The 23,921-nt window shown below is 44.2% G+C and overlaps 2 protein-coding genes across 2 annotated transcripts in view; both read left to right on the top strand.

Annotated features, from left to right (window-relative positions):
• Positions 1 to 1,652: 1,652 nt before the first annotated feature.
• On the top strand, positions 1,653 to 8,536 carry klhdc4 (kelch domain containing 4). Its single transcript, XM_069715207.1, is given in 14 exon segments — positions 1,653 to 1,889; positions 2,354 to 2,445; positions 3,242 to 3,320; positions 4,016 to 4,114; positions 4,778 to 4,914; positions 5,012 to 5,104; positions 5,540 to 5,702; positions 5,838 to 5,916; positions 6,023 to 6,231; positions 6,490 to 6,570; positions 6,573 to 6,702; positions 6,861 to 7,049; positions 7,142 to 7,264; positions 8,104 to 8,536. Coding segments are annotated over 14 exon segments (1,782 nt in total). The 5' UTR covers positions 1,653 to 1,790; the 3' UTR covers positions 8,313 to 8,536.
• Positions 8,537 to 14,885: 6,349 nt separating this feature from the next.
• Positions 14,886 to 23,921, top strand: part of jph3b (junctophilin 3b) — a 34,167-nt gene continuing 25,131 nt past the window's right edge. The window contains exon 1 of the mRNA XM_069715150.1: positions 14,886 to 16,126. Within this exon, the coding sequence (XP_069571251.1) occupies positions 15,745 to 16,126 (382 nt within the window). The 5' untranslated portion in view covers positions 14,886 to 15,744. The remainder of the gene's footprint in view (positions 16,127 to 23,921) is intronic.

The raw sequence follows: 23,921 nt of genomic DNA, 5'->3' as shown, positions 1-23,921 counted from the left end.
TTATCTCTCTTCAGGTGTTAGACAATCAAATATTTCTGTACCTGTAAAGATCTGTAAAAGGAGAAGTAAACACACAGCTGCCCTCTTGTGGTCATAATTTGTACTGTCATTCATTTACGAAGCATCTCAGTTTGCAGGATTTCTGGTGTGTGCAATTAAAAAAAACCAACTAATTCTCCACTCAAACCAGAAAATCTTTATTGAAAATCTTTATTGAATCAATGTTTTGTGTGCATTCAATAACAGGGACAATAATAATAATAATAATAATAATAATAAACTTCATTTTTAGAGCTCCGTTTGTACCTGAAATGCAGCTCAAAGTGCTTTACAGCAAGATAATTACTTAAAAACAGATATAAAGGAGCATCCAACTTTTAAAAAATGTTATTTGAAAACAAAAATAAATTGCATAAGAACAGGTGACTGAAACACAAGCCTTTACATTGATTAAATAAAATACGGTTAAAATATAAAATAAAGCAAAATGCATTTTAAAAAGCGCACTATAGTTCATAACTGCAAGTGCAAGGGAGCAAGAAAACTATTTTTAAAAAGGGCAATCGCAGCAGTAAAGTGGCTTCCTGATCTTGCATTTTCATATCTGTTCAACAGAGTTCAAAAGTTCCCCCATGTTGGTTTATTTTAAATGAACTAACTTTACATTTGAAGCTACAGTCAACAAGAAGCCTCGCCGCCGCCGTGTGAGTTCAACGCGGGTCACGAGGGGTTTTAGTGAAAAACAAAAATGCTTTATCAAGGTGTCAAAGATGCTTTGCGTCTGACTAGCATCTGTCTGTTTGTCTCTGTGACATTCAACACACACCGAAGACAAACAGACACGTGCATTCAAACATGCTGACCACTCTTTACTGCCATGCACGAGGACACGAAGCGAGGTCGTGGCCATGGAGTTAAAACGAGCATCTCAAGTATCACTAAATGACTTGAAATGATTTGATGTCAATCAATATCTCGTCTGCAGAATCCCCCATAACTTAATTTAACGTGTTCTAAAGGCACACGTGAAGTTTCCATCGTGAATATGTTTAATTAAACTACAAAAAATATATACATGAGTCTCAAAGAGCATGCTGGGAAGTCTAAGCTACTTTTGCTTCTTTACAATTTGTATTTAATAAGCTTTGTGCATTTTCAACAGTGTATTCATTCAGGTCATTCAATTCAAATAGCTTAAGTCAGAATAACTCATGTTTATATGCTGTAAGGTAAAAAAATAGAAACTAAATATTTTAAGTTAAATTTACCTGAAATTAACAAATGTCTTTATTTAACCAAAAAAGATTAGTTGGCTCTACTTAATTCTTACGACGACTATTTCCCCACCAGCATGTTTGTATGTTTGTTTGCAAGTGTGTCAAAAATGAGCTGAGTAAGCATGATCAGTTTGCATGTTTAGGGTGCAATGAAGGACTCTTTAATTATTATATATTATAATAATATATTATTTAAATACACATTCATTAATTCATAAATAAATTTACTTGAAGATGTAGTTTTAAAAAGACAAATAAATAACTGGATTCATAAATGTAAAACTAACAATATCACCTACGTCCTCCGAGGCGGCAGAGGGCGCTGGCCGCGTTCACCGCAACCCGGTGACGTCACGTGTTGTTGCCGGAAGTAAATCTGACTCGTCGAGGGTAAAAGCGCCGAGATTTCGGGCATGCGAGCGTGTTTGTGTTTTCCGTGTGTCTCGGAATTCATCGGAATTAAACCGGGAAATTAAAGTAGAGCAGTTGTCCGTGAAATTACCGGCAGACAAAATGGGGAAAAAAGGCAAGAAGGAGAAGAAGGTGAAGGGAGCCGAGAAGACGGCGGCCAAGATGGAGAAAAAGGTTTCAAAGATGTCCAAACGAGAAGAGGTGAACTCTTCATGTTTCAATATTAGACGTTAATATTTGCTAAATAGTTGTTTTCTTCCCCCTCCATGACGTAATGTGTGTTCGTTTTTGCATATATTAATACTAACGCAAGCTATCACAACGGTCTTGAAAATAAAACCCACTGAAAGTCAATGAAAGTCAAACACGGAGGTAAAACGGTTAAAAGTCACCTTTAATTATTATATTGATTTTTTTCTACAATTTATATTCACCCGCTTTATTTACCAGCTGTTACTAACAAGGTTAAAACACCTGCAGCCTGTCCTGACTGCGGTTTAAGGTTTGTAATTGGGGAGCAGAACAGGAACAAAATGCTAATTTAAAGAAATTGTGCCACAATAACTGAAACAAGATGCTTAAAAAAAAATAATAAAATAAATAAAAATCCATCTGGTTTTTGTGTTGTTGTTTTTTTGTCCTTCTCGCTTCGTGTTTCTCTGCAGGAGGATTTGGAGTCTCTGATTGCCGAGTTTCAGAATCTGGATGCAAAGACGACGCAGGTCGTCGAGACGACGTGTTCGCCTCCAGCGCCGAGGTGAAAGACTTCGATATCCATCTAAAACAAAACAAAAAGAAGCACATACAGATGTGAGCGTAAAGTCATCGTCGTCATCATCATCATCATCCACGGACAGATAACCGAATCAACCGATCGATCGATCGATCTCTCCAGGAGACAAACAACGACCGCACAATAGAGACAAAAGATCGCAGAGACAGAATGACCGAAATGAGAAAAAAAAAGACGAAGGGAGACACAAATCGACCAAAATAAGACATAAAATGACCACAAAGATGAAAAACTACCTTTAAAAAGATTCAGAATGACACAAAAAGCCCCAGAAACGAATAGAAAGAGAAACACGATCACCAATATTGGACATTAAATGACATTAATAAACACAGACTTTTACTATAAAGAGCTACAAAGAAACAAATGATGCAAAACATCTTTTTATTTTTATTTTATTTTGGGTTTTACAGTTTGGGCGTCTCGTCAGTAGAAGTCACCTGTTTTTATATTTGAAAGTTTGCCAGCTGAGCTTTTTTTTTTTTAACTCCCGTCTTTACTGTGTCAAGAGACTTTTTTCCACTTCAACTTTTTTCCTCTAAACCAGATTCAACAGATTTTTAAATTTCTAGTCCGTCCGAATAAATCGTCCTCAAAAACTACAAGGTGAGAAAAAAGTGAATCACCGCAAAGTCATCGAGGCAACGTCTGTCCAAGACGTAACAGCAGTTTCATTTGACGGCTGTTTTTGACACATTATTTTAATCTGGACTCATTAAAACCACGACGACCGTTAATCTAGATTTTTCTCTCCACGCAGACTGAACGCGTCGCTGTCGGCTCATCCGGAGAAAGACGAGCTCGTCCTGTTCGGAGGAGAATTCTTCAACGGAAAGAAGGTGATTTAAAAAAAAAATTAAATAAAATACTCTCAACTTTTTAACTTTGGAAGATAGACTTTCCAGGTTTTGTCTTCTGGAGATGAAGACATGAACGAGATGGTTCAACATCTTTTAATCTTTAATCTTTGTGAGTTTGTAACAGCAGCTTTCTTTTTTCCTGCCGACATTTTCAACTCTCAGCGTCGATTTGATCGTTTATTTATTTATTTTTAACAGTCAAATCAGAACTGAGCGTCATTTATTTATCTACGTTAAATCATTCCTTGTATTTATTGTACATTTTGTATATTTAAGTCTCAATTATTTATTTTTTTTAATCTCTAGTCAAGGAAGGGTTTATTTATATAGATCATTTCAACAACAGAGAAATTAAGTGATTTACATAAAACCTAAAAAATGCATTAAAATAGAAGTTCAAAAGAAAATGAGATTTTATGATGTAAACAGACAAGACCAATATAACAGCTGTACTTTCTGTATACTTTATATTTGCAATTTTGTTTTATTTCTTATTTTTTTTTTACACAGATTAGCATTCACATCCACTTTTACTTTGTTGTTTGTCTCGTCGTATCTTCTGAAATTGCTTTGACCTCTTTATTAGTTTTGCTTGCTGTTTTTCTGCCGTCGTTATGACATCTTGTGCTGTTGTTGGTTTTTCAATGCGTCGAGCTTCTTGTTTTTTTTTGCAGACGTATCTGTACAACGACCTGTTTTTCTACAACATCAAGAAGAACAGCTGGGTGAAGTCGGAGATCCCCAACCCTCCTCCGCCGCGCTGCTCCCACCAGGTACTCACCACATTTTGTAGGATCCGACGGTATTTCATTTAGTTTTTTTTGTTGTCGTTTTTTTAAAAAATCTTCTCTTATATGTGTTTTCATGTGAAACGCTGCATTTCCTATAGACGTTAAATTTTTCTATCATTATAAAAAAATATTTTTACATGTTGGTAACGCAGCTCCACTGGGACAGTCAACAGAACACGAGGTGATGAGTTCTGCGATTCATCATTTCAGCCACAAGGGGGCAGACTGCTGCAGCACCAGATAGATGGATGGATGGATGGATGGATGGATGGATGGATGGATGGATGGATGGATGGATGGATAGATAGATAGATAGATAGATAGATAGATAGATAGATAGATAGATAGATAGATAGATAGATAGATAGATAGATAGATAGATAGATAGATAGATAATATACTTTTTTTTTAAATGCACAGTAAATTCAAATAACAGAATAAAATAAAATGATTTTCCTTTTTTTCTTTCTTTTTTTTTATATTAAACAACAGTGCAACAGTGTTAATGGTGAAACTTATCATCAATGTCATCGCAGCAGACGGCCTGAAAACCAATTACACCCCGAGGACATCAAACCTCCTTATCTGGCTGTGTTTATGCCTCCCCTCCCTCCCTCCTCTCTACCCCCACCCCCACCCCCACAGGCGGTGGTCGTTCCCCAGGGCGGCGGCCAGCTCTGGGTGTTCGGGGGGGAGTTCGCCTCTCCGAACGGGGAGCAGTTCTACCACTACAAGGACCTGTGGGTGCTGCACCTGGCGACGCACACCTGGGAGAACATCAAGTACGAGCGGACGTTTTTTTTTATATAAAAATGGAAGGAAAATAATCACGACTCGAGATAAGAGATCAACTGTTGTTGTGGGTTTATTTTCCTGCAGGGCGCCCGGAGGGCCGTCGGGCCGCAGCGGCCACCGGATGGTCCTCAGCAAGAGGCAGCTGCTGGTGTTCGGAGGTTTCCATGAGAGCACCAGGTAAACAGAGGATCACCCAATAAATATTAATGATCCATGTAACGGACGAAAGGTGAAAAACAATTATAGTCAGTGTGCAAGAAGTTATATGTCAGATTCATTTAAGTAATACACAATATGCAAATGAACTGGCGTCTATAAAAGTGTCCTCGGCGAGTAATTCGCGGTGAACGGCCCCCTTCTGTGTTTTATCGTGATTTTTATGAGCCTTCTTAGGGGTACTATTAAAAAACATTCAATGCAAAACAGCAAATGTTCACAGAAGCACCTTTATTTTTATTTTTTAAAGAAACCCTTTAATTATATATTGAAGGGTGACATGCGATCGTTAAACTCTAAATTATTATGGAATAATATCGCTTAGTGCTGCTTCAAATTTTGTAAAAAAAAAAATTACGAATAGGTGTTTGAAAGTCACCTCACTCTCTCCCGCAGAGATTTTATCTACTACAACGACGTCTACTCTTTCTCCCTGGACTCCTTCTCCTGGTCTCGCCTCGCTCCGTCAGGCTCCGCCCCCTGCCCACGCTCCGCCTGCCAGATGACCTCCACTCCGGACGGGACGGGCGTCATCATCTACGGCGGATACTCCAAAGTGGTGCGTGTTTTTGGTCCACGAGCCCCTTTTGTATTCATGTCGCCAATGACAACGTGGTCTGACTGAACTGTGTGTGTGTGTGTGTGTGTGTGTGTGTGTGTGTGTGTGTGTGTGTTTGTTTGTTTGTTTGTCCAGAGAGTCAAGAAGGATGTTGAGAAGGGGACGATCCACTCTGACATGTTCCTGCTGAAGCGAGGCGGTAAAGACGGCCAAGGTACGACAGCGTCTCCTCTCGGAGCTTCACGTCCTTTCCTGGGAGATTTTTTTTTTTTTTTTGTGACTCATCTCAAACGTTTTTTGTTTTTTTCCTGTCCGGTCAGAGAAGTGGTCGTGGTCCAGAGTGAGCCCGTCCGGTAGTAAGCCCCCTCCTCGCTCCGGGTTCTCCCTGGCGGTGGGTCCGGCGGGGCGGGCGGTGCTGTTTGGCGGGGTTTGCGACGAGGAAGAGGAGGAGACGCTGGAGGGCGACTTCTACAACGACCTCCACCTGTACGATACGGTGAAGAACCGCTGGTTCCCCGGACTGCTGAGGGTACGTTAGCTCCAACACGAGGTCCTCTGGTGGCACACGGGGGTATTGCAGCTGAAGGCACTTCTGCATCAACCTCATTTTTTAGACCCGGAAGCTACGAACACTTTCATATACAGTCTGTCACTATAGCGTCTCACTGTCGCCTCCTTAGGTACAACATGGTATTACAAGATTAAATCCCACATACTGCACCTTTAACTTTTTTTTTTGAGTCCTATTTGTTATTGTTATTGTTTTTGTTTCTGTGCGTCCGTCCAGGGAAACAAAACAGAGAAGAAGAAACGCCGGAGGGGGAAGAAGGCTGGAGCGGAGAAGGAGGAGGGGGAGGAGGAGGAGGAGGGGAGGGGGCACCTCGGGGACCCACCGAGGTCGTCAAGGAGATCGTCACCGAGGACGGCACAGTGATGACCATCAAGGAAGTGATCCCCGGTCCCCAGGAGGAGGAGGAGGAGGAAGAAGAGGACGATGAAGGCAAGATTACACACACACACACACACACACACACACACACACACACACACACACACACACACACACACACACACACACACACACACACAGACACACTAAATGAGTTCACATTTATTACGTGTTGCTGATTTCTGACTCGGATCTCGTTTCCCCGTCAGGTTCGGCCTCGGCGCCTCTGGTGGAGCCGTGCCCGAGGTCCAGCGCCATGGCAACGGCGCGTCAGGGCAAGCTCTTCCTGTACGGAGGGATGTTCGAGGTGGGCGACCGCCAGTTCACCCTGAACGACTTCTACTGCCTGGACCTGCACAAGATGGAGCGCTGGGAGGTTCTGGTGGAGATGGACCCGAGTGAGTCGCGCTGAATAAAACATCGGACCTCCGACGAGACGGGAGAGAAGAGAGCGAAGGTTTCATTTGGATTTATGATTCTCTCTCCGCAGAGACGCAGGAGTGGCTGGAAGAGTCTGAGTCAGAGTCAGAGGAGGAGGAGGAGGAAGAGGAGGAGGCGAAAGGAGCAGCAGGCGAGGAAGAGGAGTCTGAAGAGGAGAGCGAGGAGGAGGAAGGCAAGAGAAAGTCAATCTGACACGTATCTGTCTGTGTCTGTTGTTTTTCACTCGTAAGGAGCAACAAGTCCAGATTACATTAAAACAGATGTTCATAAAAACACCCGTCAAACTTTAGAGACGATGATGTTGAGTTTTGAGTGAAGTATTTTTCTAATATAATTATCGCCGTGTCGTCTTTATAACTTATTTGTATATATTTTATGTGTTTTTCTCGCTTTGCGGGTCAGAAATTCTGCTTTTTAAAGTCGTGTAAACCCGTGTAGAATATTTATTAAGAGACACAATCAGTCCCGTCCAAAAAAAACAACACTTTTAATAACAGACCGTTTAAAATAGCAACTTCCATCTAATAATCTCAACACTATAATTCTTTTTTTTAATTCAACCGACCTTTATATGGTTTCATTTATGATGAAAGGAAGTTAAAATAACAATAACAGTAAAAAAAACAAAAAAACAACAACAACATCCTAACAAAGATAAAGGAAAAAAAACAAATGTAAAGTAAGATATAGTTAGAGTATGAGGTATAAATACATAATTAATGAATAAAAAAAACAATAATTGTGAGCAAACTAATCTGAGCAGTTAGAAATGCTCAATATTCAAGGATGTTTACAGCGGGAGTTTTTTGTTGTTGTTGTTGTTGTTGGATGTTCTTTTCTTAAAAGCAGGATAACGTTATAAGAATATTACCACAAAACGACAAGAACACGGCGTAACATTCGGAGAACGTCGGCTCGCCGTTCATCGGGTCAGATTTAAGAGGGATATTAATTTAGATGTATCTTTTTAAATGCACGACCTTTAACCTCGCGACCCGTCTGCGTTCCCAGATGATGATGATGATGATGATGACGGTGATGGTGAAGAGGAGCAGCGGCACCCCGCCGTGCAGCAGGGCGAGACGCTGGCGGACTACCAGACCCGTACGGAGCGGTACTGGATCGGAGTGGCGCGCGCCAACATGGGCGCCGACGCCAAGGACAAAAAAGTGGCAAAGGTCGCCGTCGCCATGGCGAAGGTCTTCCACGACGACCAGTAGCGTGGGACGACGCAGGGCTGTCTGAGTGACTGTGAGTGTGCAGTTTGTGCGAATGTTTGTTATGGATTCGACCTTTTTTTTTTATAAAAACGTCACTTCAACTTTTCTGCAAATAATTCAGCGGTGAAAGTATAAAAATTAATTCAGATTTTTTTAAAAAAACTTTTTTTTATGACGCTCAACAGTTTCCATTCATTTTAAATAAAGTAACTTTTATTCGTTGACTTCACTAGAATATATTTAACGCCGAGAGTTTATACAGCTGCTGTCGGTTTAGAGACCAGAGTGATCAAATTAAGCGGCCGTTGCGTAACGTTACGGTTACCATGGTAGCAAACAGCGGCTGAAAGTCACCCATCCGACATACATGGAGGAAACACAACATCCATTTAAAGATGTGTTTGTGTCCACTTGAGAATATTAACTCCCCCGATCGCTCCACCACGTCGTCCCGCTTGTTGCCAACGTAAACAAGTAGACGTACGAGACGTCGGTTTTAGTTGACGAGCAACTTGTTATTCTGGAAGTCATAACCGCAGATCCAACAAGTTCGGGACGCGAAGACTTTTTTTTTGTTTTGTTTTTTTCTTCTTCGTCTCGGACGCTCCTCCCGAACTACGGCGGTTCGGCGACGCCCCCTGCAGGCGGCTCGAAGCAACGCGACTGCACAACAAGCAAGAGAGAGAGAAAGAAAAGAGGAAGGTGAGCTGAGCTGGGGAACAACCATCATCGGAGGAGGAGGAGGAGGAGGAGGTAGACAGCGGGGATGAACGGGAGGGAGAAGAAGAGGAGGAAGAGGAAGAGGAGGGACGAGTGCACGACGTGTCAGGGAAAGACATCAGTCACCAGCACCAGCCTCTCCCTCGGTGACCTATTTTATCCTCCATCAGCATGCCGAACGAGGGATGAGAAGAGGCTGATGAATAATAGAGGAGGAGGAGAGATGGATGAAGAACGAGGCTGCGTTCACTTCTCCCTCCCCTCCTCCTCCTTCTTCTTCTTCTTCTTCTTCTTCTTTTTTTTTTTTTTTTTCCTCCTTTTCCGACCCCTTTTTTTTAATTTTTTTTAATTTTAACTGCGGGACAAAAAAAGATTTTATAAATAACTAAAGAGATTTTTATTTTATTTTTCAGGTGTACTGACGTTGGGGGGCACGTAGAGTGTAATCGTCAGACATACGTCAGTCGTGTGTGTGTGTGTGTGTGTGTGTGTGTGTGTGTGTGTGTGTGTGTGTGTGTGTGTGTGTGTGTGTGTGTGTGTGTGAGACAGAAACATGCTCACATCAGGTTTGAGGCAGAAGGAGTATTTCCAGCTTTTTTTTTTTCCTGATCTTGTTGTACATTAAATCCTAAAAATAGACCTGCAGAGAAATCAGAGTTTGGAAACACAACTTCCTTTTAAAGCTTTTCGTTTCGATCGTGACGATTTAGTTTGTTTTTTTTTTTTGGGGGGGGGTTGTAATTATTGGCCGCTCGGGAGGAAGCGCTCTCGTCGATTCCTCCGAGGACGACGACGACGCTGTGTACAAACAGAGCGAGACGCTGAGCAAACACGGCGAGCTGCTACACGAGGAACACCGAGGACGGAAACGCACTCGCTCGCTGGTGGTTGTTCGGTCCGATGAGGAGGCGTCGGCCTTTTGACTTTCTTTAACGGTTGGAATAATAAAAAAAAAAAAAAAACGCTTCTATCCTGGAGTTGTTTCGCACAAACTAACGTCTTGCACGCTAAAAATAGAGTTTAAGAGGGTTTTTAAATTTGTATTTCAGTTTCAAAATGAGACCTCGTAAAGTTCGATCGACGACAACATTAAAACCACTGAAGCATCAAGAATCATCCATGAGGATTATTACGTTCAGGTTTTATTCTTCTATCGCTGTACGCTTATTGTTTTCTGATTTAAAAAGTTATAAATAACCTCTAGCTAGCTACTCAGCGACTTCTATTTCTCAGTAGATTGTTTTTGCTGTTGGCTTTTTATCGAGCGCCGGGCGGGAGGCTGGACATTAATATAAGAAATAAATATAAAAATAATAAGTCTTTCCTGCGCAGTCGTCACCTGTCGGTTCGTGAACGGCGGTTATAAAGCCTCCAGTTCCGATTCTGGCGGTTTGGGTCAGGAAGTGACCATATTTGGACGTGCTGAGGGGGGAGGAGCCAGCGAGCGGTGGGTCTGACTCGATCTGATTGGAAATGTCCCGCCCACCCGCAGCTGAAACCTTAGTGCACCACAGGCCTGTCAATCAAACAGACACGCCCCCAAAAACACGTATTTTTTTTAGGCTTAATTTCTAATTAAAGACGGGATTATTTTCAGATCAACTGCTGGAAAACTAATAAGAAGGAGCGACTTTAGCGAACAACACGCGCAAAAAGAAAAAAAAAAAGTAAATGCTTTGTATTTCATACACTCGATGGTATTGCACTTTATGGCACAGTCACATGCAGTCTGTGGTATCCATGGTTACCATATCCATGGTCAAACTTTCAACCGAGTGCCCGTCGTAGATACACATCTCATCGTAGTTTTACTCGCGTCATCGTTCGCCGCTGTGACACCATGTGACGTAACGGTCCAGTGATATTGTCCACGACTGAGTCACGGACTTCCTCCTTTTTCTCTCCGGTCAGATGACGTCATAGATTTGCGTGTGTGTTGCTGACTTCCTATAAACCCCCTTAATCCCATTGTTGTGGTCTGGAAATCACACTCACCCCCCTCCTCCTCCTCCCCCATCCTGCTCCCCATTCACCTGCTCACTTTGCTCCCCCTCCTCCTCCTCCTCCTCCCCCGTCCTATCTCTCTACTACCAGTGTGTTTAGAGGCCTAAACCTTAATCCGCGGCCTCGCAGTGATTTTATTACTGTAATCTGAGCTGGAATTGGCTTAACTCTCCCAGACAGCGGCGGGCGGGCGGAAGCACGAGGACGACAACAGCAACGGGGGGGAGGACGTAGAAAAAAAAGAAAAAGACCTGTGACACAGAAAGACAAACTTCGTAATGAGAGGAGGAGGAGGAGGAGGAAGAGGAGGAGGGAGCGATGGCAGAGTGGGTCAAAGGGCAGTTAATCCACATTAGGGCTTGATGTTATCGTTTCAATCCCTCGCCGAGGCCGCAACGGTTAAGTGATCCAGATTGGCACCAAAAAAAAAAAAAAAAAAAAAAGACTAGAAGTTTGGACAAGAAGGTCCAGATAGTGTTAAAGGCAGAGGACGCCTTTGAGCAAGGCAGTGAAAGGATTAAAGCCACGCTGGGTCTCACGGGGGCAGAAAAATGACAGCAAGCGAGCAAAGAAACGCCACCGATGTCACCGCAGCGTCGACCGATACTTAAAAGTAAAAACACAAAAATGAATAAAACGAGATTGAAGTTGCGTTTCGATTGCGCCCCGTTTAAAGTGCTTCCACCAACTTTTACTTTATTACGTAATCAGCGTGACCTAAATGGCGCGAACAGCTGACTGGCTCACAGCGAGCGAGCAGACGGGTGAGTCGTACCAACTCTGAATGTAACTGCAGCAAATATATTTACGATCCACGTTTCTGAGAAAGATAAATACATTTAGTGGAGACGCTTTTTTCTAATGTGACACAAATAAGCTTTTATCCGAGGACCAAGAAAAAGTCGGACACAATTATTTACACAATGTGTTTTGAAACCTAAACTTTAAAAAAAAAATTGTTTATCTACCAGCTCACTATAGTTAACATGTTAAATCTTGTTTATTTAATTGCAGTAACGTCCTTTAGTCCCGTTGTCATGCAAAGTTAACGTTTGCCTGTCTAAGCTAAGCTAACAGGCGGCTGGCAGCAGCTTCATATTTACCGTACAGAAAATGAGAAAAATGATCTTATTTGATTTAATTTAATACTTCCATTAAACAAGAGCTGTAAAAAGAAAAAAAAAAAAAATATTTCTTTATGCCATAATATGTTTAGTGATATGTTGAACACAGAAGCGTGTCTACAGAAATAAAGAAGGAGGCAGGAAAAGGACGCTAAACAATACGGCTGATAATAGAAAACAATAATGGGAGGCTGCGGTTATTGATAGCGAGTATAAAAACATATTGCCTCCCCGCTCGGCGACATATTAAAACTCCAGAACAAGATGATATAAGGTCGAATGCGAGCACGTATAGAGGAAGGCTGCGTAGTGAGGAAGGTGTAGTCGAGCTAAAAATAACAACAAATATGACACTGAACACAGAATATATTACAAGATATGAAGCAGGACCGAGACGGGCACTCGTTTCCGGGTTAATTATTCATCAGGCCTCCATTTGTTAAGCGATTAAAGATGAAACCCGCGATAACCAAAGTCATCTTAAGAAAATTCAGATTTGATTTAATCAACAGGATCCAGAATTGATTTGTTTTGATTCTCAATTTGAATTTGTTAATCCTGTGTTTCCACGAGGCACCTTTCACACCTAAAACGCTTCAGTGTCCTCGGTTATGACGCAAAGGCAACTTCCCCGCATGCATAAGAGAAGATAAGATGAGATAAGAGAAGATAAGACTCTATTAATCCCACAGTGAGGAAATTTAGTCGTCACAGCAGCATAGAAACGCAGTTAGGGGGAAAAAAATAAAGAAAAAAGGTGCACAATAAGAAAAAAATGACAAAATACGCATACGATCAAAATAAGATAAAGACATTTAAAAACAATTAAGAACAGGTGATTAAAACATTAAAAACAGTCATTAAAACATTAAACAAGCTAAAAAAAAATAAGGATAAAAAGTTGCAGTGCAGCTTAAAGAAATAAAATACAGAATAAAATGCAGAAATGGAAGAAATGAATGAACATCCTTAAATCTGGTTCAGTGTTTCTAAACCAGCAGCAGCATTTTAAAGTGGATTCTTTGTTTTGAGTCGACTGAAGATGAATGTTTTTCCAAATCCCGACGAGACATAAATCCTCTAATCCTCGATATATTCTTCAGGTGACAGTCGGCTGATTTTGTGATTGCCTCGACGTGGCCGCTCAGATTTCAGGTCTGAATCCTCCGACGGCACATTTCTGGCTCGGTTTGTGTTTTGTTTTTTCCACATCGGCCGATCGAAGCCGACTTTCAGTCGTTCGTCCTCGAGCACCGAAAACAACGACTTCTGTTTTATCTTCGTTTAATTGAAGAAAAATTCCGGCACATTCCACTCGTGTGATTTGTTCAATGCGTTTACAGCCCCTTTGTGTGGGATTATAATCCCCCCAGGCGATACAGTTATGTAAATGTGCGTGTCGTCTGCATAATTACGATAACACACTTTGTTGTTTTCCAAAATCTGAGCCGAAAAAAACCAACGCGCGAAGTTTAAAGCAAATAAACCGCATTAACATCAGGTACGAATACAAATGCAGAGACGGATCTCTTGAGTTTTTTTTTTTTTTTTTTTTTTTAAATAATCAATATTAAACCGTTTCGAGATCGTGACGTGATGGTTGGTCGAATTTCGGGCCGACGAGACGAAGAAAAACGAGAAAGGCCGAGCGAGAGATTAAAGAAGCTACAGGTGAGGGAGGGAGGGAGGGAGAAAGGGAGAAAGGGAGGGAGGGAGAAAAAAAAAAACAGGTTGACTTTGTGTTGAGTGTCTGTTGCTTTAAGAGCTGGAGCGTGCTATTGAGCTGGGGAGGAGGAAGAGGAGGAGGAGGAGGAGGAGGAGGGAGGTGGTTGGTTGGTTGGTTGGTCGGCTGCACTGGAACAGTCCTCTAATGAGCAGATTTTGTGAGACACACACACACACGCGCACACGCACACACACACACACACACACACACACACACACACACACACACACACACAGAGAGAGAGAGAGAGAGAGAGAGAGATCCAGTCGTAGGAGGAGAGAAGAAGAAGAGATTGTAAGAGCGAGACAGCAGCAGTGCTGTGCGTCAGCCCGGCGCTCCGTTGGGGGGAAACATGGAGACGAGCAGGAGATGCTGAAGAAAAGGACGGCGCGGCACCATTAACGTGGATCCTACCGATGGATGTTTATTTTCATCATAAAGCACCTGAAGGCAACCCACGCAGAGGATAAACCACTTATGGACGCAGTGGATTAAAGATCTACAGACGGACTGAGAGAGAGAGAGAGAGAGAGAGAGAGAGAGAGGAGAAATTAATCAATTCACTTGTTTATTTTCATTGTGTGTGTGTGTGTGTGTGTGTGTGTGTGTGTGTGTGTGTGTGTGTGCGTGCCTGCATGCAGTGTATGCGTGCATAAGGCAGGAGACTGCATTGCTGCTCTCCGGCACCACAGGACAGATACAAAAATAAAAAAAGAAGAAGAAGAAGCAGCAGCGAGAGAAAAGGCAGCAGATTACCTGGTGGTGTTGTTTCTGTCTCTCCCTCTATGCATGTGTGTGTCCAAAGCGCACAGTGTGTGTGTGTGTGTGTGTGTGTGTGTGTGTGTGTGTGAGTGTGTGTGAGTGTGTGTGTGAAGGCTGAGAATAAGAAGACGAAGTCTGACAAAGTCTGACTTTTTTTTTTTTTTTAAATGTCTTTTTACTGTCTGATCATCCAGACTTGAAAAAAACCACCATTTCCCAAGAGGAGAGTCCTTTATTTTTTTTTCTTCAATAATTTGTTCCGGTGTGTCTTCATCAGACGACATGTCACCGCTCCAGGTGGCGCCTCGGTGCTGATCCAGGGTGGCGTCTTATGCCGGAGGCTCGAAAGGTTTCGCAGGGCCCTCCACCGTGGGGGGAAACTTCTCGGCTCGCCGCCGCCGCCGCTGCTGCACCCCAGAGAGGTGGAGGCACCGTCAGGTAGGAGGCGGCAGAACGAGTGGGCCTGAGCGGAAAGGAGCGGGAGGAACAGAGTAGGAGGAGGACGAGTTTTTCCGGTCGTGTCGTAGACTTGAAGTGTAGGCAGGGCCGATGGCGGGCCGCCGGAGCCGCCCGACGCTTCCAGCCGCTGCCGGGAGAGGATAATGGCCGCTCGCCTCCTCGCTCGCCTCCTCGCTCGCCTGCACCTGTCACGGAGAAGCCCGGGAGCGCTAGCCCAAAGCTTCGGAAGAGAGCCCGCCTGCAGGATGGTGTGAACGGCGCACCTTTTTTCCCCCACCTGACACACCTGTGAGAGGGGGGAGGAGGGGCCACGACTTCTCCTTCACCTCGTTTCTCCTTCCTCCTCCTCCTCCTCCTCCTCCTCTTCCTCTTCTCCTTCTCCTTCGAGCTGCTTGAGAAACAAGAGGTGGCATTTCTTGATTTGTGTGGGAGTTCTCTCCCTCCCACTCTCTCCTCCTCCTCCTCCTCCTCCTCCTCCTCCTCTTCTTCCTCCTCACCCCTGACCTCCAGACTCGGCTCCGTGGTTCGGTCCTAGCACCAGCCCTGTCCGTCTTCTTCGTCCTCCCTTCGTTTTCTTTTCCTTTTCCTTTTTCTTTTTGTCGCGGCTTCAGGGGAATTGCCAAGACCTGTTTCATGCATGTCCACTGGCGGCAGGTTCAACTTTGACGATGGGGGGTCATACTGCGGCGGGTGGGAGGAGGGCAAGGCGCACGGCCACGGGATCTGCACGGGACCCAAGGGCCAGGGCGAGTACTGCGGCTCCTGGGCCCACGGCTTCGAGCTGCTGGGCGTCTACACGTGGCCCAGCGGCAACACCTACCAGGGCACCTGGGCTCAGGGCAAGAGACACGGCGTGGGCCTGGAGAACAAGGGCCGCTGGGTGTACAAGGGCGAGTGGACGCACGGCTTCAAAGGACGCTACGGCGTGCGGGAGAGCACGGGGACGAGCGGGAAGTACGAGGGCACGTGGAACAACGGGCTGCAGGACGGATACGGGACGGAGACGTACTCGGACGGAGGTAAGAGGGGAGGCGCAGATGCATTGTGGGTGTCGTGTTTGCGTGGTTGTTTTTTTTTTTTTTTTTTTCTGGTCGGGGGCGGTTGGTCGTCGGGCGCCGACAGAAGGCTCGTTTGAAACGAGCGGCGGCCCGTCGCCGGGCGACGTTGGACAAACCGGTCCTCCGCGAAACGAGCTCCTGGTGGACGGTGATGGACAGGCTGGTGGCAGATGTTCTGGAGGAGGAGGGTTGTTGTTGTTTTTTCTAGAGGTCTTCTCAGGTCATCGTTCCTGCTCAACACACACACACACACACACACACACACACACACACACACACACACACACACACACACACACACACACACACACACACACACACACATGCAGAGGCAGGAGGTTGTATCAGGACAGCCTTCGAAAACGAATCTCTTCTGTGATTTTTTTCGCTCTCCTCCTCCTTCCTCCTCCTCCTTCCTCCTCCTCCCTCCTCCTCCTCCCTTCTCCTCCTTCCTCCCAACACTCAACCCCTCAATTCAGCTGCTTGAGGACACGCTGTGTATTTTGGAGGCGTTCAATTCAGGCCATGCGGTCTTAAGGGGATGAGTAAAAGGTTGGAGGGACGGCAGCTCACAAACTAACAAGTCCCAAATAAATAAAGTGATTAACTGATTGTAAAGATTTAACAGGGAGGATTTTGTCTTTAATCCAGCCTTACCTTTTTATTTTGGGGTGTTTAATTACACCCGTGTTATGAAATACGCCCGCGAATTCGCTCCGGTACGCCGACAAAACTAAACGCTAACGTCGGCGTGCTAACTGATGTTTGACCCGTGTTTGCCGATCATTTGCGTGAAGCACAAAGCTGCTTTTGCTGATATTCGGTTTGTTAAATCAAATCCGACTAAAAAGTTTCCACAGTTCTTCTTCTTCAACACGCCCGAACCTCGTCTTCGGTCGCCGGTCATCTTTCATTTTGACTGCGGTAAAAAGCTGAAATATTAAATCCTTCATTTTTAACGAACGACATCTTCCTTTGTGGACCCCCACCCTGTGAATCGTCAGCGCGTTTGCCCCGAAGTTGAACTCCGTCAACACGCCGTTGTGCTTAAATGTATAGAAACGCACACTCGGGCGTACGCCACGAAAACCGCTCGCGCGCCGAGGTCCGGCGGCCGAGGTGACGGAAGAGCGTACGCGAAGCGTAAAGCCTCGTTAGGTAACTCTACAACAGGGAGGCCGCTTTACAACGCACACACACACACACACACACACACACACACACACACACACACACACACACACACACACACACACGAATCATAAACCAGAGCAGCCCGATAAAATCTGCAGACCAGAATGGTTTTTAAAGGGGGAGGAGGGGAGGGGGGGTGTTGATTCGGGACAATGGAGAAGACGGATAACCAGACAGATGGGACGGACGGACGGACGGGAGGAATGCATGAATCAACAGATGCACAGGCCGATAAGATGAATGGATCAGTTAAATAACGAACACATCGCAGGAGGGAGGTGGACGGATGATGATCCCGATTATCACCAGGGTTTCTCTCTCCGTGGGAGATGAGGGAGATCATTACAGAAAGAGGAAACAAATTTAAAAAAAAAAAAAGGGGGGGGGGGGGACTAAAATGGACGTGTTGGAGAGTCACTGTGAAGTATTTGAACCCACATACAGTAAATGCAGCAGAGGTTGGCCTAGTTACGAGTGTTTATCCAGATCCAACAGCACACGGTGTCCTTGTTATAACGGGCCTTTATTTAGAGGTGATAGAACTCGTTTGTCGGCCTAAACTGTTTTAAGACGGAGACGGAGACGATCCGACGAAGACAAACGGACAGAAAAAAACACAGTTATCTTCAGCTCGTCTGTTATAAGTTTTCCGTTCTTTTTAAAAGTCGTCGCTAACTGAGCTCCCCGAGCGAAAATGAAACTTTTCTAGAATTTGCGTCAATCCAGGTTGAAGCTGGAGGCTCGCCGTTCAATCCAGCTTTCAATTCCATTTTATTTATAAGGCGACAAATCACAGCGCAGGTGATTTCACGGCTCTTTCAACACGTTAAAAGTCCTTTACGGCAGAACTTTACAGCATCGTACAGAGAAATTCAACAATTCAACATCAGCTGGGAGGGAAAGAAAAAACTCAGACAGAACCGGGCTCAGAAGTGGGCGGAGCTTCTGCCTCAAACCCGCTGGAGGTGAGAGGAGAGCAGAGAGAGAAAAGGACAGCATGGTCGATCCGACAACGGCTGTGTTTAGCAAACATAGAGCGGCCATAGCGTTCATTCAGAGATGTTTTCAAACCCGTCAAAAGTGAGCATTTTTTGGCACTTTAAAAAAAAAAAAAAAGTATATATCTATATATATATAATAATAATAATAATAATCAACTTTATTTGTAATGCACCTTTCATAGAAGAAATGCAACTGAAGAAATGACATGCGGTGTTTCACATAAAACCATATGAAGGCGGTGAAATGAACTCTTGTCACGAAGAGGTCGTCGTTCTTTTGAAGGTTTTTTTTTGCTTTTTTTTTCCCGGTGACACGTGTCGCTCTCAGATTTTGTTTATTTTTTATTTTTACCTTTTGCACCCTCGGGGATCCGTCATGTCCGAAGCGATATCAGTCAGCGGCACCCGAAGCGTCCAAAACGATGCTCTGCTGCCTACGTACCTTTTGTTTTTATTTTTATTTATTTTATTTTTTTGTTGAAAACACTGCTGTGCACTTCTGAGCCGGCTACACTTCCCCTCCAACTGCACCTGCTGCCAACATTTCTAGGAAACACTCCTCCTCCGTCTTCGCCCTGCTGCTGTTTGTCTTTTTTATTCTTCTCGATGCTCTCCCACGTTTCTCTCTCCCCTCGCCTCCCGCCTCCTCTCCTTCCTCCCTCGCTCCGCCGCATTTTCAACGGAGCCGCTCTCTCTCTCTCTCTCTCTCTTGTACAGTAGGGTTACCATAGCAACGCTCGCCGACATGCAGCAGGTCACCGTGTCACGAGGGACTCGGTGTTCCGCGCCGCTATTGGCCGACGGGGCCCGGCTGCACCCGCGCTCCGATTGGCTGGCTTCGGCCTTTTCCGGGGCTAATGGTGTTTACCCGAGATGAAGAGCTAAGCTGACTGATTACCAACCGCGCGCGCACACACACACACACACACACACACACACACACACACACACACACACACACACACACACACACACACACACACACACACACACAGAGAGAGGAAGTGAAGTAGAAAGACAAAAAAAAAAAAGCAATAGATTCAGTAATCACTTTAGTGAGAAATGAACTGAGTCACAAAGAGATTACGACAGTCACTGTGTACGGCGGCGGTAAGTGTGAGAGATTACAGCGGCGGCGGCGGCGACTGTTGCGCCTGACGAGCTGATACGCCAGTGTCAACACAAGAGACTTTCACATCCCCCCCCCCCCCCCCCGCCCCCCGATTCAAACCCTCAGAGGAAGAGAAAACGTTGAAAAGGAAAAAGGCGTGACAGCATTTATACGAGTGGCGCAGATGCTTCGTCCTGGAAACCTCCCGTCCTCCAGCTGTTGGCCAAAATACGCTGCGATCAAAAATCAGAACCGTCCAAGCGTTCCCGCCAGCTCGCTAAAAGGCCCGCTGCCGGCGCTGGAGCGGCTCCAGCTCCGACCACGTTACGTAAGACGACATAACAAGTTCACTTCTCGCCGTCTAAACTCACCCCGGCGACGACGTGAATTAGTGTCTACGCTGGGATACGACGGGGTCGGACAAATTTGGGAAGAAAAAAACCAAACAAACACGGTTTAAATTATACTCTCGACACCGGGGAAAGCATCTTCATGCTGGTTGTCATGGCTACGACGCGTCCAGCGGCATCGGTCGACAGCAGGTCCCGGCGAAAGGCGAATCTACCGAACAGTTTCTGAACTGTTCCTTTGGTTTCATAAAAATCTCAAGTTTAAAAAAACAAAACACCACGTTTGTTTTGTCCGTCCAAAACCCAAATAAAGTCCGTTTCGGGGGACGAGTTCGCGTGTTAGGCCACTTTTTTTTTATTCACCATGCGACCCCATCGACCCATAAACCGTCGAAAGGAAACACTTTCTCGTCTTCAACAAAAAAACCAGCAACATTTCACGTTTGAACCTGAAACCAGAAGGTTTTGGGGCTTTTAAAAAAAAAAAAAATGAAATTTGCGTGAAAGATATTTAAAGGAATTATTTGCTGTTTTTTTGTTAACCGAGTGTTTCCCGCTCTCGTCCCGTCGGCGGCAGTTTGTTGTCGGCCGTCTTCTTTTCCTCCTTTTGGTGTTTTTGGAGGTAACGAACTCTTCCGGACTCTTCGACCGCCATCGTTCGAGTTTACGTCGAGGATCCTTTTCTCTGCAATCGCCGAGTCGTCTTTATGTAGAGGTTGACGTGCCACTGGACGGACAGAATTGGACGTTTGTGATCGCCTCGACGTCGAGCCTCCTTCTTTTCCTGACCGCAGTCCTCACGATGAAAGTGTTTCGGAGTATTTCTCGGTCGCGACTAGGGTCCGTCCGGCATCTCTCTCTCCGTGGAAAAACCCCGACGTGCCGCTTCTGCAGCCGAACGCTCGCTGATTCATTTATTCTGTTCGAGATGATCCTGTTAAGCACTTTTCCTGCTACGGATAGGGTTGTAATCCTCTCGGTAGTTTCGCACAGTTCCCGAACGCTGCCTCGAATCTGACGGAGGGAGCGTCGCCACGCCGACCATAAATTGGGATGTCGGCTTGTCAGATGTCAGATTTCTTCTTTGGTGTCTTCATGACCTTTTGCCCGTTTATTCCCTTCGCTTGTTCACGCGCTGCCTTCAAATGCAAGTTGTGGTTATAACGCCGCTGCTGGACGGCGTCTGGAAGCCACGGAGGCTAATAAATATAAATACGTATATAATATGACAAACAGAAAAGATAGGGAGGCGTATTATTAAAAACATTTAATCTATTGCAATCAGACAATACTCACCTCTGGCCAAATCCATCACACAACAATAACACTGTTGTTTAGTTTTAGTTTAATTTAATATTATTCTATTTTTATTTGTATATAATGTGCATTTAAAAACAATTTTCAAAAAAAATATTTCTTACTACCTTCATTTTTATTGCTTTGCTCTGTGTATGCTGCTGTAACGTAAACATTTCCCTTTGAGGGATTAATAAAGTATCTATCTATAAGACTAGAACTACAATATATTAGCTTATCATCCAATAAAACTACATTTTAAACGTATCCTGCGTAGCGTTTGACGACTTGCAGAACTGGACCAGCCTTCGTTTCACGAGCTTCGGCAACTCTTCGGACTTACAGTTTGGCTAAATGGTAAAACGGTCAACTTTTTCACCTCGGAGAATTTAATTTTGTTTTCAATTTTTGCATCTCACGAGCAATCCTGGGTTCAACGTCTTGCTCGAGGAACCTTTGTCGTGTGGATTGAACTCGCCAACCCTGCGATTCGTCGGGAACCCGCTCCGCCATTTTAGCTACAGACGCTCAGCTACTTTCCATTTTCTGAGAAAAATCCCCGTCAGATGGGAAATGGTGTTTCTTAAAGGTTTACGAAAACATAAATATTGAACAAACAAACAAATTTAGGTTGATTTCAAAATACTGCTGTCCTTTATCTAAACGTACAGAACGAGCCGGATGGAAAAAAAGGGCTTCAAAGCTTTGTTTATTTGTTGTACACGGGACAGCTGTGGCTCAGATGGGAGAGTAGGTTGTCCACGAAATCGCCAAGTCGGCATTTCAGTCTAAATTGTCTAAAAGTGTCCTTGGGCAAAACACTGAACTCTGAGAAGGTTGGCGAGCACCTTGTCCGGCAGCTCTGCCTCCAGTCGGTGTGGGAATCGTAAACCTTGAAGGTAAAAAGCAGCTAAATAAGTGCGGACCGTTTACCCCATAAAGGTCAGGGCCATTTAAAAATGAGCTTTTCTTACTTCTGCAGCAAAAACCCAGAAGTTCTGCAGAGTTACGAGTTACGTGGTGACGCAATACGTTTTAGTTTTTTCTAGTATCAGACTCGCACAGCAATCGGTCAGTTAAAAACTTATATACACTAATAAATGTGTTTGTTTACGAGAAAACTTCACGCTGTTACATTAGCAACGCGTATTAGTGTATTTGTAGGTCGTCTTTATGTTATCGATGTGGTGAGTAAAAAAAAAAAATTCAATAAAAAGCCGTAAGTGAAGACAACCCGTTTTGTATTTTGGACAAACTGTAACTGAGATGATATCGAAACGTCGGCCTCAAAAGACGACAGACGAAGTGTGGACGTTTTACAGACAGCAAAAAAAAAAAAAAACGGGTCTTTTTCATGAAATTTCTGAGCAGATAAATAATCCTCAAATGGAAATCTGAAAGACTCAGACAGAAAAAGGGCCCAAGCAAAATCTCTTAAACGGATAACGGTCCCACACAGTGATTTACGCAGGCAGAGGTTTAGCTTTGAACTGCCGACCCCCGACCCGACCCTCCCCCTCTCCTCCCCTCCCCCCGTGGCTCTCAGCGATTTGACCGTCGTTTCGGCTCGTCCGTCCACACGCTTGTCCGGCCTCGTCTCGATGTTTATCCCTTCGCCCGTCTGGGACGGCATGTTGTCCGTCTCCCTGTCGTTATAGTTACCGTCTCGTCTTCCCTCCTGCCGGCGTTGTTGTTGCTTTTCCTCCCCGCTTTGATGTGTCTGGGTCAGCAGATTCTCTGAACTTCGCTTCTCTCTGCCTTCATTATTTCGTTCTCTGTACAATCTGCATCACTTTCAGACACAATAGGAATCCATTGAATATTTAAAAGGAAAAAAAAAGAAGCATATTATAGCATCTTCTTTTATCTAAAAGAACATCAGTGCAGGAAAAAAGCATCTCATCCCCCTTAAAATGTTTGGGTCAGAAAATCCACCTCCTCAGAGTCTGTACATCTTCTTTTTTTCATTATTATTATTATTATTATTTCTCACAAACGTGCAGCACAAAGAAAGTATTCAGAAGTCTCACTTGCACTCTGCTTTGGTGGTGGTTTTTTTAATTTCAGGGCCATTGCTAACACGCACCCACGACCACAACAACCCCACCGCGGGGCTTTAGTTTACGTAATGGGAGTGGTTTGATGTTTGTGGTGAGGATTAGCGGAGCTGTCTGAAACATGAAAACTCTGAATATCTATCTTGGAAGATTGCCCTGCACCACCGCTGCTCATGCAGGAATAAACCGGAGAGACTAATGAGGGAGTTTTGCCCTGGAAGCGCTTCGGACGGGGTGGTGCAACAACGTCCCCGAAACGCCACATTTTTTAGGGACTGTAGGAAAATCGATAGGGAGAGAGGAGCGTCTGCAAGGAGGGAGGCTTTTATAGTTTTTTTAATCTTTATATTTGAATTTTCACAGGCAAATTCAGTCCAGAATTCAATATGCAATGCGTCTTTTACTCACTAATCATAAGAATACATCTTTTTAAGTAAAATATACGTTTCAACTGTCCTATCCCAGTGATTTTTGTCCGTTTGTTTATTCTTTCTAAAATTGTGTTTATTGGTTTTCCGTTTTTACAGAAAAGTACAATGCAAATGCAAAAAAGACCAAAAACAAAAATAAGACAGAGAATAAAAATATATATATATATATATATATATTTATATATAAAAATAAAATGGAGGTTAAAGTTGTTTAAGCATTCGATATGAAAAGATTAATTGATGCTGGGTGTCCAAAAAAAATGACTGTAGGACTGAAGTTATAAGATTGAATGGGGTGCCACATTTTCTAACGTTT

This window comes from Brachyistius frenatus, unplaced genomic scaffold (genome assembly GCF_029030835.1).
Source record: "Brachyistius frenatus isolate BFR_SWC_R1_liver_20210118 unplaced genomic scaffold, ASM2903083v1 Contig_139, whole genome shotgun sequence".
Classification (NCBI taxonomy): domain Eukaryota; kingdom Metazoa; phylum Chordata; class Actinopteri; family Embiotocidae; genus Brachyistius; species Brachyistius frenatus.
Note: the sequence above shows the minus strand (reverse complement) of the source record. Positions and strands in the feature narration are given on the sequence as shown.